Source organism: Camelus bactrianus, chromosome 16, assembly GCF_048773025.1.
Source record: "Camelus bactrianus isolate YW-2024 breed Bactrian camel chromosome 16, ASM4877302v1, whole genome shotgun sequence".
NCBI classification, from domain to species: Eukaryota; Metazoa; Chordata; class Mammalia; order Artiodactyla; family Camelidae; genus Camelus; species Camelus bactrianus.
This window is the reverse complement of record NC_133554.1, coordinates 44,280,396-44,294,130: the sequence shown is the minus strand read 5'-3', so window position 1 is coordinate 44,294,130 and position 13,735 is coordinate 44,280,396. Positions and strand designations below refer to the sequence as shown.

Sequence of the window (13,735 nt, the reverse complement as noted above, 5' to 3'; positions counted from 1 at the left end):
TGAGTGTAATATTTGTGTGACCTGGAGGTGCCCAGGGCTTCAGCGGTTCCCAGGTGTGATTACACATCAGAATCACCTGGTGAACTTTAAATTTGTTTCTTAGGACATTAAAACAAAATGGATAAGTGGGAAAAGACATAAAGATTGCCCATAATTCATGACCCAGACAACCCCCTGCTGACATTAAAAATAAAATTATAGCAATAGGTGCACTTGGTTAGAGATACAAATGATACTGAAAGCCTGCCTGTCCCCAGCGCCCTCCGTCCCCACCCCCCGCATCCTCCTCCAGGGTATTGTTAGCAGGTGGGGGAATCTTGCCTTTAAATTTTTTTCTGCACATGTCTATCACACACTGTTAGAAATATGTTTATGTACACATGTATATTTAAAGCACATTAGCAATTTTGTTTTAAGTTGTAGCACTCTTCTGCCCCTTGATTTATCAGGTTTATAAAAATTTAGAGTATCTTGTTTCATAGTGATACTGTTATAGTTGCCTAGCATTCCATAGAACATTCTGTTGGATGTGCTAAAATTATGTAGTCATTCTCTTGTTAATGGATATGTTGGTTGTTCCCTGTTCTTTGCTATTCCAAGTAACACAGGGAACATCCTTGTCCATGTATCTAGATAAAACTTCAGAGGCATAGATGTTCCCAGAGTGGGATTGCTATCTCAAAGGGAGCATGCCTTTTTTGTGTGTACATGCCTTTTCAATATTGATAGACAGTTGAAATGATTACAGTTTGTACTTGGGGAAATATTTTTTAAATATGGATTTCCTTGGGGGAAGGGTATAACTCAGTAGTAGAGTGTGTGCTTAGCATGCTTGAGGTCCTGGGTTCAATCCCCAGTGCCTCTGTTATAATAAGTAAATAAATAAACAAACAAACAAACAAACAAACCTAACTACCTCCCCCTCCAAAAAATTTTTTTTAGTTTTTTTTTGGAGGGGGGGTAATTAGGTCTATTTGTTTTATTTTTGGAGGAGGTACTGGGGATTGAACCCAAGACCTCCTAAATGCTAAGCATGTGCTCTACCACTGAACTATACCCTCTTCCCTCCAAACAATTTTTTTTGAAGAAAGAGAAAAAGATTTCCTAGGCCCCACCCCAGACCTACTAAATTTACAATTTCTGGGAGTGGTATCTAAGAATTTCTGTTTAACGAAATGCAGCTTTCAAGGTGATTCTGATGCAGCTGGTTCTCTGACCAGCATGTGAGAACAACCGCTAGAAGAAGAGAGAGAATTTGTCCAATCACTGAGGTCTCGTGGTCATAAGCTGTGGTCAGAGGAGCACACCAAAAGGTGGAGCTGCAGGTGGGGACCTGGGGGCAGCTGATTGAAGCTGCCTGCACATTGTTTGTGCTGCTGCTTGGAGGCTGTTTTGCAGCAGGACAGCCTTCGAACTCTTGCCTTGTTTGGCTCCCCCGACAGAAACCACAAGAAGTGGGTGTAGGAGCTGTTTCTTTAGCTCCTTTTCTCTCCATGGCAGGTTAGCGCTAACTGGCATCTGTTAGACTTATTCCCCTGTTCTACCTGGTATTTGTGCCCTAAGAGTCCTTTTGCCTCAGTAAACCCAAATCAGGTTGACTTAGAAATTCCCATTCTGGAGACCCTGCTGAGAACTGTGCCTGGGAAATGAGAAGCAGCAACCAGCATCTCCCCACATGCCTCTCCTCCAAGTTGTTTTAACACTCCAGAATCCTCCATTGAAGGAAAGGAGCCTTTTTTTTTTTCCTAACTCAGTATTCTCTAGCCACAAGCTAATGTACATTAAGGGGTTTTTTTTGGTTTTTTGTTTTCCCTGTGACCTAGGAAGTCCTTTGTTCATGGGCAGAGACCCAGTACATTTCAGGGAGAGGTTGCTGGAATTCTTGGGCTCCTGTTGAAAGCTTATCAGACCACGTTGCAATCACCATGTCATTTGGCTCCCCTCCATCTTAGGAAGTCTAATCTTTGGTTCCAGAAAACTTTGGCCACTGAAGTCTTTACAGATAGAGCTACGCTTGTTAGGAGAGTCTGTTGGTATTAAGCTTTTCATTCAGGAGGATTCCCAGTTAGCATTGACCAGGGCGAGGTTGGCGTCTCTTGGAGCAGCAGGCAGACCTGCCTGTGTCCTCTGCTCAGAACGAGGTGGTACATGTAATTCGGGCTGGGCCCGGGCGGTGGTGGTTGGGGTGGGAACAGTGGTTTGGTTTTACTGAGCTGTTCGATCAGTGGGATTTGTTTTTGTTGTTAGAATATATTCTTTTCTGAGATGTGAATGTACTAACCGTCAACCTTCCCTACCTCACAGAATGTCACATTAAAGCCCAGGCAAATTCTACTCTTTCTGTTCATCTGTGTAGGGAACTCTCAACTTTGGTGGGATCAGGGTGGGCAACGGACCGACAGAGGAGGATGCTGAGATTATTCAGCATGACCAGCTCTCCACCCATTCAGAGGACGCAGAGGAGGTAAGATCAGTGGTGTGGGCTTCCTCTCCTTCCGCCTCAGGTCAGCCCTCGTCTTGTGTACCTAAGTGGCCTCATTCTAGTCAGCTTCTTGAAAAATGAAAATACTTTTCCTGAGGATCAGCCCGCCTTCTGGACCTCTCAAGGCACCACAGCTTTTTCCAGCGGCCCCTGCTCTAAGCTCCAGGTGCTGCCTGCAGAGCCCACAGCAGTTTTGTTCTGTCGTCTGGCTTCTGGAATTCCGAGTGGCCCGCTGTGCTCAGCGTGCAGATCCCGATTACCGACTGCTCTCCTTGGGCCGAGGCGGAGAGGGCCCCAGTGTCCCAGCTCTCATTACTGGGAACACGGCCCACTTAGGCGGCTCCTTCCTCTTTTGCCCCTCCTAAGAATGGTTCCAATTGGAGCTGTCATCATTGGTCTTTTGAGGTCCTGTTGTGCTAACATGCTCTTGTTGCAGACATTTTACTTGAGCTTTTTAAAAATGTTATTTGCCTACTTTCTACAGGGAGAGTGAAGTCTAGCCAAGCTAGACTTTTCCTTAAACCACCACCTCCAAGCTCAGTTTTTAAAAATCCAGTCTCCTTGCCTGACCACTCATACCACAAAGCCTCTGAGCTGAACTTTTGAATCTCATCTATTCATTATATTCTTTTTAAAACAAATAGAATAGGTGTTGAGGACCCAGGAGGCTGGACCTTGCAGTTTGACTGACCACTTCCACTATATGTGTATGACTTTTTAAAAAAGAAATTGCAAGGCTTGGGGTGCCTTTTAAAAATAAGTATCTCAATTCTCTAAATCCTGCTGATTTTGCTTTCTGTGTATGTTGAGGAGGCCTGCCTCCAACATGTTAGACCATTTAGTATTCAGTCCTCCCTCCCCCACCAAGAAGCAATCAGTAGCTTTGTGCTCATAACTTGTGATCTTGTGTGTGGTGTGGCTTCCCACTAAGTGTTAATTTGTATTTTCAAGCCGACCGAGGACGAAGTGGTAAGAAATAAGCTGGCTTTGGCTTCATGTGTATCTTGGGCTTCTCTTCCCGTCCTTGTGATCACTCTGCTGACCCTGCCACATCCTGGGGCCACACGTGACACCCCTGCATCCTGCATCTCACTGGCCATTTCTAACCAGCTTATGAACCTGTGTTCTGAAAAAGCTCATCTCCATTAACTGCATCTCATGTCGGTCACCTCTGTCTTTGTTTCATTGACTTTGCTGATCTAATGCCTCTGAGAATGGCTTTGCAAGGAGCTACAAGTAATGTCTGCACTGGCATTCTTGAAGTGACTCCCTTTGGGAGTTAAATCCCACTGGCTCTGCCTTCCTCTCCTGTGATGTGTCTGGTCCTCTGCCCCTGGGAGTAACTGTTTCCCCCTGCTCCTCTGAGTGCTTCTGGGAAAGCTCACCCTTCCTCACTATCTGAGATGCAGCCAACCTCTTCCTGCTGCCCTCACCAGCTTGATGATGCTTGGAGTGAGAATGCTGGGACCCTCACTTGGGGTCAGCTTTACGTCCATGTGAGCCACGTGGGAGACAGACAGCTTTCAAAAGGAGGCTTTACCTCTCAGATGCATTCCAGAAAAATACAATCCATCTACATGAAAGGAGTTCATATTATATCAGCCACACATAGAGAATAACAGAGTGTAGAAAGAAAATTGGTTAAATATTCAGGTTACATCCGGAGTAGAAGAGGCCTTCTAGTTCAGCAGTAATTCATTTAGCAATAGACAAGTTTCAAATTGGGTTTTTAATAGGCCTTGCTGCACTGTTTGCATCTTTCTCCCCAAATTTCTTTCTGAAATACCTAGACCTGTGAACCCTCCCCTTTTCTGGCTCTCCTGGTCCTCTCTAAAGGGTAAATGGGAGGGAATGTGTAAAGCTTTGCTGTTCTTTGTGAAAGCAGACAGTGTTCAGTCTTCCTAAAGGCCAGAGAGGCTCCTTTGCTGGCATCCAGGAGCTTCTGTGTTCCACTCATCGGTGCACAGTCAGGCTGAGCCACCTGGAAGTGCCCTGTGGGAGTGTGCCCATGTTAGTGAGGAGCCCAGCCCTCTCCCAGGAATGCCACCTCCAACAATACTGCTCTTTCTAAGTGTCTTCCTAGTGGAGCCCCAGTGCCCTGGTCCCTGTCAGCACAGTCCTCATTTGTAGCCATGTCCCAGGCTGGACATTTAAAGGAAATAGACTAGAATTCAGCCTCCCCAGGCTCTGGCCTCCCAGCTCCCTCGGGGGTTCAGCTTCTCATAGCTTCCTTATTGGGACATTTTATCTTTATCAGGCACATACACAGTCTGGTTCTCTATAGCCAAATTTAGATAACTTTCACAGTTATCTAAGGTTTTCAAATAAAACTTTTTTTAAGTCCAGCCTACTTCTAGAACTTTCCCATTTTGCATGGCTGTGAAAACCTGTTTGTCCCACACAGACAGCCCAGTGGAATCATCAGTGCCTCTCCTGGGGGCGGCACCCAGTCCAGCTGCAGACCAGAGCCAGGGCTGTCGATGGTCTGGGAATTCTTTGAAGGCTGTAACCATTGAGCAAGGGTTGGTGGCACCTCTCCCCACAGTGTTGTCTCACCAGGTGCATTCCTCCAACCCACCCACCCATTCAGCCTCCATGTGCCAAGCACTCTGTTTAGTGCTGCAGGAACTGAGAGAAGGAAAGCATAGACCTTGCCTTCAAGGAACTCTCAGTCAAACTGAGGAGATAGTCTGGGTAACAGATGCCATGGTCAGGGTGTGCCGGACGCTGGGGGAGCCCAGAAAGAGGGCCCCTGACAAACACTGGGCGGGGGTGGGGGAAAGATCCCTAAGGAAATCACTGCTAGGGTTAGTCTGGTGGTGCAGGCAGCTCTATGGAGGAAGGGCGGAATGCAGATCCATCAGTGTGTGTACTTAGCATAAAGACACAGAGGCCTGTGGGCCACTACGTTTTGGGGATAAACAAGTATTCAGCTTGGCTGGAGCTCAGAGTCAAGAGTTGGGGGACCGGTGAGAAGTGAGACTAGAGGTTGGCAGAAAGCAGCCATAGTAGAGTGTTTGGGTACTAAGGGGCATCAGAGGGCAGGGAAGCGGCGATTGACCAGCACACACCATTGCTGAAACCCCCTGTTGGGGGTGGTGGAGGGTGGGTAGGGAGGGACAGTGTCTGAAGGCATGGAGACCAGCTGGTCTGACAGGAGTCAGGACAGAACAGAGAGGCCTGAAGGGATGAAAGGCATTTGCAATGGGAGCCGGAAAGGAAGAGACCAACCCAACATGAAATCAAGGAAGTACAAACTGCAGGTCCCAGTGCTCTAGTGAATGTGGGCAGTGAGAGTGAGTGAAAATTCAAGACTGACTTCCAGGTGTGGGTGCCTGGGGCACTCGGAGTGACCTTCTCTTAGACCCGGGATGAGGAGCAGTCAGTCTCGGTGGAGAGCAGTTGGTTAGTTCAGTTTGAGTGGCCTGGAGTCTGAAGCACACGCGGTGCACCAGAAGGAGACAGGGCATGGCCAGTTGGAAACGGGCAGTGTCGAAAGGGAGGTGACCATTTAGGATTCCCTCCTGGGGTGGCTGCTGAAGGCCTGAGTGGCAGTGCTGCAGGAAAGATCTAAGGGCTGAGGCTTGAAGGAAGAACCAAGGTGGAGGCTGAGAAGGAACATTCAGAGAGGCAGGAGGAAAACCGAGGGGAGGTGTGTGTCCTAAAAGGGAGGAGGAAAAGGCAGTAGCGACAGACACCTACAGAGGCTCAGTCAGGTCACAGAACGTCTGTTAGACAGGAGGTGAGGGTGAGTGTGCCTAGAAGGTGTGTGGAGCTGAGGGGTAGAAGCCAGGCGCAGGAGGTGAGGAGTAGGCATGGGTGGGCGATGAGAAACGGGCAGAGAATGCAGACGGGGAGTCTGCTGAGGTTCAGGGTCAGTCGGAGCTGACGCCCACGGGCAGTGGCAGACTCCTGCCTGCTTGGCTGGATTTCTCACTTAATTCTCACCCCACTTAGTATCAGTCCCCCAATGTATAGATAAGGAAACTGGCCCAAGTTTACAAAGCAAGTTGGGAATGAAGGACAGGAGAAAGCAAGGGTAACACCTGGAAGGGAAGCTTCCTCTGCCATCTCATTTGTTTGTTTTTGTTTTGCTTGTTCATGGGAGAAACTCAATGTGGAATCAAAATACTAAAAGGGGCTGGTTTTAAGGGAAACCCCCAGTCACTGCTTTCGTAGCGCTCTTAGGAGTAAAGCCCTTTGCTCCTTAGAGCCGGGAGCTGTCCTTCCTCTGAGCACGGGCTTTGGAGCAACAGCCAGCAGTGGTGGCAGAGGGCTCTTAACAGCATTGTTGGGATGGAAGTAACTAGGATTACCCTAGTTTTCAGGGTGGCTAGGAGGCTTGAAGAACCTGTTTCAGAAGAAAAGCCCAGAAATACTCTGGGTGTAGATAGGGGTGAGGGGAAAAAAGGCTGTCGCCCAGAGATGGTTGGCCCCTCTCCCCACTGGCCGCACCCGTGAGGCCTGAGCTGTTAGCACTTTACCAGCTGGCCCGCCTCTCCTGCCCTCATGTGGTTTCTCAAGATAGTTCTTTCTGGTTTCTTTTAGGGGTGAAGTCATATAAGTCTTGAAAGAAACTGGTGAAAAACAGACTCAGACCTGTGGGCAGGGCAGGCTGCGGTGGCTCCCTGGGCAGCAGCCTTCTGTCCCCCCACCCCCCGGGTTGTGCACTGGGCCATATGGGGAGGCCTCGGGAGGGGAACTGCCTCCTGACCTTTTGTGGAGGAGAGTGAGAGGCGGAGAAATGCACCTGGTGTTCCCGGAGCAGCCAGGTGTTCTTCCCCGGCTGTGCTTGGAGCAGTCCTGAGAGTGAGCTCCTGGATGCTCGTTCTAGCCCTTACTCTTTACTCTGGAAATAATTTTTGATGTTGAAAGGAAAACTGGAAGAAAGGGAGTGTGAGGAGAACAGAAACACAAAACAGTACATGTTTTGATTGGTATTTGTCTGTTCAAGTAGGAATTTGTAAAACTTTTTTTGCCAGGATGTCCCTGTGGAATCTTCTAAGAAGTCTCAAAAGTAAAAGGAGGTTATCTTGCTCCCAACATGTCGTAAAAATAAGTGGCTGCAGAAGTTTAGTTTCTCCAAGTAGTTCCCAGCCTGGTGGCCTGTCCCCTGAGGTGCAGCCCAGGGAAAAGCCTGTCCTGGCCTCATGACTTGTTCGGAGCAGAGAGCTTTGCTCTCGGGCACCTTCAGGTGGAGGTCAGCTCCATCAGGCGCTGCCCGACAGCCGTGTTCTACCTGGGCATGCACTCCACTCCTGAGCTGACTGCCTAGCAGGGAGAAAAACCAAATGTGTTGAGAAGAGTCTCATTGAGATGTAGTTTGTTCAGATGTAGTATATTGAGAGGAACGGGGTATCTCACCTGGGGGCTAAGTTGGGCAGGATTTGGGGGATGGCATAGCTGAAATCCCCACCAGGATTATGCCCGGGGGGCTCCTGGCACATGTAGCCTTTAGCACCGGTGCTCAGACCCCTGCCCACTCCCCTCCCAGCCTTATATCTCCTCTCTGGTTTCCTCCCATGACAGTTTGACTTTGGGGACACCATGGTCCACCAGGCCATCCACACCATCGAGTACTGCCTGGGCTGCATCTCCAACACCGCCTCCTACCTGCGGCTCTGGGCCCTCAGCCTCGCTCATGCACGTGAGTGTCTTCTCTCAGCTCGAAAACTGTTTTTCCCCCTCTCTGGGCACTCCCTCAGGTGGGGGGCTTAATAAGAGTGGGAATTACATAAAGGCTCCAGAATTATTCAGACTCCTGAAACCAGGGAAAATGACATCCGGGTGGAAGGATCCACACTTTGGCCGGGTTAGCTGGTGAGGTCGCAGGAAGCCAGGGAGAGGGGGTTGGGCAGGAACACGCAGGGGAGGGATGGCAAGGCCCGCAGCGCCTCTTGCCCAGCTGAACGCATTGTGTCTCTCCCCATCCCCCAGAGCTGTCTGAGGTGCTTTGGACCATGGTGATCCACATCGGCCTGAGCGTGAAGAGCTTAGCAGGGGGGTTGGCGCTGTTCTTCATCTTCGCCGCCTTCGCCACCCTGACCGTGGCCATCCTCCTGATCATGGAGGGCCTCTCAGCCTTTCTCCATGCACTGCGCTTACACTGGTGAGGGGCAGCGCGGGGCCAGGGGGTGGGGACATGTCCTTAGCTGCACCGAGGGCAGTTTTACTCCTGCCTGGAGTCCAGAGACACTGGGAAGTGTCTGCTTTCACATCCTTACACCCAAGGACCTACTTGGTAGTGAGCCTTGGGAAATGTCACAGACACGCACAGCTCACTTTCATAGCCTCCAGGGAGGATTGTCTGGTGAGTGTTGTCAGGGTCCCTCTCCCTGTCTTCTGCTTTTGTCGGTGCTCTTGATTATGACTTAGAAGATCTGCTGGGGTTTTATTTTTTTGTTTGCTGGGGGTTTTTGTTTGTTTGTTTGGGGGCTTTTTGCACTGGCATATAACTCTCTCTTGTGTTCAGAGCAATGGAAGCAGCCCTGGAATAGAGTCTAAGCCCAGGAAAGCGCTAGCGCACACTGTGCCCTAGTCTGTCCTCCTCGTTCTGTCCTCGCGCCAGTGTCTCTGGGCAGCCCCACGGCAGCTCTGTGTGAGTAGGGGGATTCCTGGCTCCTTAGTATATAGCTTGGTACATAGCAGCAGCTTCTTCACAGGGCAGGCTTTGGATTTACTTGTTTTCTTGAATGTAGTTTGTGGCTTTTAATGGCACTGCATGGAGATAGCTCTGTCCCAGGGATAGAGAGAGCTGGGGTCTGGTCTGGACTGCGACCATGACCTCAAAGTAAAGTTGCCAGATTTGGCAAGGAAAATTACAGAGCACTCAGTTAAATTTGGATTTCAGATAAACAATGAATAATTTTTTTTTAGTTTTAAGTATTTCCCAGTGTACATGGAACATATTTATACTAAAAATTGGGCATCCTGTACTTTATCTCACTACCCTGCCTCAAACCCTATTTCTAAGTCTCTGTTTCCTCCTTTACACTGTGATCCCCTCTCTCTTTTTGGGTCCAGTGGCTCTGGAAGCTCTAGATCCTCTCCCCAAAGAAACACCCTACCGTATGTGCACACATAGTTTTACCAGTTTAGGGGCTCACAAACCCACTGACCCTGCCTCAGGAATCCCCAGACAGGATGAGCTGTGGTGTTAATGATCTCAAGGTCAGAAGAGGGCTATCTCTTTCCATCACTTCTTCAAACCAGTAGAAAATCAAAATCTGAACCTGAGAAATCTCTTCCCCACTCCCCTTATCTTTGATTTTTCTCCTAGGTTGGTGACAGCTAGCCTGCTCAAAAGATTCTGCTGTTTGTTGCTCTAAATTATAGAGGGGAAAAGTGAGGCATGTGAGGGCAAGATGCAGCCCAGACTTACTCTTCCCTCAAAACTCCTTTAAGGAATCCGACCTGCCCCGTCAGTACACATCGCCCTCTCTGGCCGGCTCCGCCTCCTGCCCCTCCTCCCCCCAGCTGTTGTTTACTGGCGAGCCAGGACTTAGCAGCCCTGCGAGGCTCTGCTGCTGGCGTGCTACCTGCTCTCAGCTTATCAGCCCGCTCTCCCCAGCACACTTCCTCAGCCACTTGGTGTGCTGGACCGTCTGTGCTGCCAGCCTCTGGTGACTCACTTTTTCCTGCCCTCTTGGCTTCCTTCCTTTCCTGTTCTCTTCTCCGTCACCCAAGCCCCGAGCTTGAGGGAACAGTGACACCCCACCTTGATTCCAGCCCCAGTGGGGAGACTGCTGCCTCCTTCCTGGGTGGGTGGGTAGCAGTCAAGGAGCCGGACCAGAACTGTCAGGGCCATGAGCCAGGCCCACCATGGCGCAAGGAAGGCCGCCTGGTCTTGGGCCCAGTCTCCAGAGTAAGCTGAGGCAGTTGGGAAGTCGTGTACTGTTGCCAGAAGGATTACTTCTTCCTCAGGCTGACCCGTGGCCTTCGAGTGAAGGTGTCTTCCCACGTCCTCATGAATGAGCTCGAGGAAGTGACAAGTGGTGAGAGAGCAGGCTTCAGAACCAGGCAACCCGAGTTTGAATTCCAGTTCTGCTGGGCACTGGCTAGGGGACCCTGAGGAAAGCACTTAACTTCTCAGAACCTCATTTTCTCGTGTGTGAAAAGAGGATAACGTCCACATGACAGGGTTGCTGTGATTAAATATGAAATAATGCAAGTATCGAGTGACTGTCACATTGCCCTATAAACCATGTTCAAGTGCAGGTGGCGGCTGCCCTGCGGAGAGGGCATCTTGTTGAGGTCTCCCGTAAGGAAACTGCTTTCAGTCTTTTTAGAGAGAAGGGAGACCCCAGGGGGAGGTGCCTGATACCCATCTGAATGCCTCTCAGATGAAGTTTGCAAGGAACAGGCTAATCAAACATACTGTACCCGCAGGGCTGTTGTTGTTTGGTAGTGGAAATACTGGGTAGAATAGAAAAAGTAGTGAAAACTTTGTACTGCTCTCAGAATCCCATCATTGGAGGCCTATTTGGAGCATCTCCCCTACCACTAAAAAAAAAACCAGTGAATGAAATTGGTGTTCATGCACCCCCTCCTGGCCGAATGTGGATGTGCTTCGAGGATTCCTGGCTCTTCCCAGTCCAGCAGGACTGCAGGAATGCTGAGTTGTGGCCACCCTGTGAGGGGTGGGAACAGCTGGTCCCACTGAAAATGGCTGCAGGGACATTGCTGCTGTTTTTCCCGGCATTCACCCTGAGCATCTTTGTACCTGTCACTTTACCCTTGGTGTTCAGCTGGGGTTTCTTGATTCTGATGCAGAGGCTGTCCCATTGGTGAGGACAAGAAGAAAAACATTTGATTTGATAACAAAGATAAACCCTGAGTCTGAGGTTCATGTAGGGTCACAAGGAGGCAGGTGACATATTTGGAAACAGCGGTGAGCACATTCACGCACCAGCCTGCTACTTCTGTCTCATCCTGAGTTACATCTGTCTCTCTCTCTTCCTCCCTCCGACAGTGTGAAGTGTGCTTGGCCTTCTTGCCAACCATAATGAGATGTCTTTTCTTCCTCAGAAAAGGAAAAGGCAGGAGTATGATTTGTGGTTTTAACTGTGGGTACCAAACTGATTTTAACAGAAAGACTGAGGCCCCGTGGAACCTACTCCCTTGTTACCCAGCGGACTCCAGTTGCACACACACAGGCTGGTGGCTAAAGGGGACCGGTGTGCTGTAAGGAATGCCACGGAGCCACAGCAGGACACGGCGGGGTAGTGGGGGAATGGCTGCTTAAGGAGAAGGGGGACACCTGAAAGGTAGCCCTGGGCTGACCTCAGTGCCCCAGCCCATGGGCCCTCAGCCACTGTGTGTCCCAGGCCCTACACTGTTCAGAGAGTGACAGGCAGGGCCAGAGGAGCAGCTGGGCCTAGAACTGTCTTACTAAAACTGCCTCCCCTTGCCATCCCACAGGAAAGGTAAGAGGCCCAAACTCCTCCCTTCATTCACTCAAGAAAACTAGGTTTCTGTCACATAGCAGGAGTGCTCTCTCCGTGGACTCCCAGTCAGTCCTTCTGGGTCACTGGAAGGGGTGACACAGAACCCATCTGCCTGCCTGCAGCTCTCCTCACATCTGTTGAATGCTGAGGTGCATTCTAGTGGCTTGGGCCAGGGCCCTGGAGGCGACTGGGCAGAGCCCCTCAAGAAGGAAGAAGTCACAGGGCAGCCAGCGGGGCCCTGCCTGCCCCGGCACAGAGAACTTCATGTTTGTACTTTCTCAGGAAGCACACATTTCCCTCGCTGGGAGGGAGGAGCAGGCGGGGAGCCCAACAGGGAAATTGCTCTCCAGCTTTGTTCTAGGAGGCTGGGGTGAGCATGGCTGAGAAGGGAGGCGAAGTCCGTCTGACCCTGAGGTACCCAAGATGTCTCTAGTGGTGGCCACCCTCAGTCCCTAACCTCGAGGAGCAGCTGGTGGGAGAGATGGTATCAGGTGGTGTGTCAGAGGGACCTCCCATCTCCTCACACAGCAGAATTGATGTGCCCCCATCCCCCTGCACGTGCCCCCTGATGGAGGGGAGGCAGGTAGGGGGATGCCCAGAGAAGGGCGGTGACCCCTCAGGCATCTGAAAATGTCTGAAGCTTCCCCATTTGCCCAGTTTGGAGAGAGAGTTGTTTGTGTGATTAGCTATCCAGAAGGCGGAGTTCTGGATACTTAAGACCCGAAGGTGACTTGCTGACCATCTGGCTGTATATTTTTGAATGAAATGAAATACCCTTGCTGTGTGTAAACACAGCCTACCCAGCATGAAGAATTCAGACCTAACAGCAGTGGATGAGAAGCAGGAACCTTCCCCTGTCCCCACTGCATCCCCCAGAGGAGGCCTCAGTAGCTGGAAGGTCTTCTTGGGGGTACTGGGACATGGGGCTGAATCCAGGTCCCCGTTTGGAATTGTTCTTGCTAGGAATCCTGTGACTGACTTCAGTGTGAAGCACCCTCTCCTGGATCCCATTTCCTCTAGGGGGCTTGGCCAAGGCACTGATCAGGAATCCTCTGCGGGCTGGGAGGCTTTGGGAGCTTGGCCCAGCCCCTGGGATGTGGGGTTGGGGAGAAGGCTGCCTGTTCCTGTGCCCACGCAGAAGATTCTGGTCACCTCTTCTCCCCCGGAGGTAGAGCCGGCAGCGCTGCAGTCAGTGTCCACAGCCAGCCCCCCAGTTCTGAAGGGGCCTCTGAGGACCTCTCGGGGCCACTGGCAGACTCCACTTTCCGCCCCCTTTTCTCTAATCCCTCCCTTGGCTTGGAGGGAGGATGCCCTGGCTGAAGGCTAAAGGCTGAGTGAGGGGCGTGAAGGTGGACCACGTCCTGGAGCCCTGCCCGGCATGCCAGCTGTCACCTGCAGCCTGCACCGGCCTGCTCGGCCTGCTTCTGCAGGGCTCAGGGGCCCCCCAGGTCACACAGCACTGAGTGGAAACTATTCCTCAGGGCAGCGCTCCTTGGCTGTTTTATCCTCTGAATCATGCATTTTTCTGCCCATATTTGGTGGTGATTTGGTTGCTGGGCAGCCATCCAGGGCGAGCTTGCAGCCTGGCTCCGCTTACAGGCGTGTCCTCCTCTTCCTGCCCCCTCAGAGTTTGAAGGGCCCAGGGAGACCATCAGGGAGGGATGCTGAGCTGCCAGGGAAGGGAGTTAAAGCTGTTTTTCCTTTCAGTCCCCAAGAGAAGAATTCTTTCTCAGATGTTTTTGTAGTTGGAGAATATTTTTGCCATTGCTTTGAGAAGACTTCCCCTTCTAACTTCTCCCTTTCCTGG

General features: G+C 50.8%; 1 protein-coding gene across 10 annotated transcripts in view; it reads left to right on the top strand.

Moving 5' to 3' along the window:
* ATP6V0A1 (ATPase H+ transporting V0 subunit a1) overlaps positions 1-13,735 on the top strand; it is a 76,342-nt gene that overhangs the window by 60,447 nt on the left and 2,160 nt on the right. For 4 of the 10 annotated variants that reach the window (XM_074343370.1, XM_074343378.1, XM_074343372.1 and 1 more), the window contains 4 exons: positions 2,357-2,464; positions 3,434-3,451; positions 8,012-8,129; positions 8,420-8,591. In XM_074343370.1, the coding sequence (XP_074199471.1) occupies positions 2,357-2,464; positions 3,434-3,451; positions 8,012-8,129; positions 8,420-8,591 (416 nt within the window). The remainder of the gene's footprint in view (positions 1-2,356; positions 2,465-3,433; positions 3,452-8,011; positions 8,130-8,419; positions 8,592-13,735) is intronic. The other 6 variants (XM_074343373.1, XM_074343371.1, XM_074343376.1 and 3 more) reach the window with 3 other exon arrangements.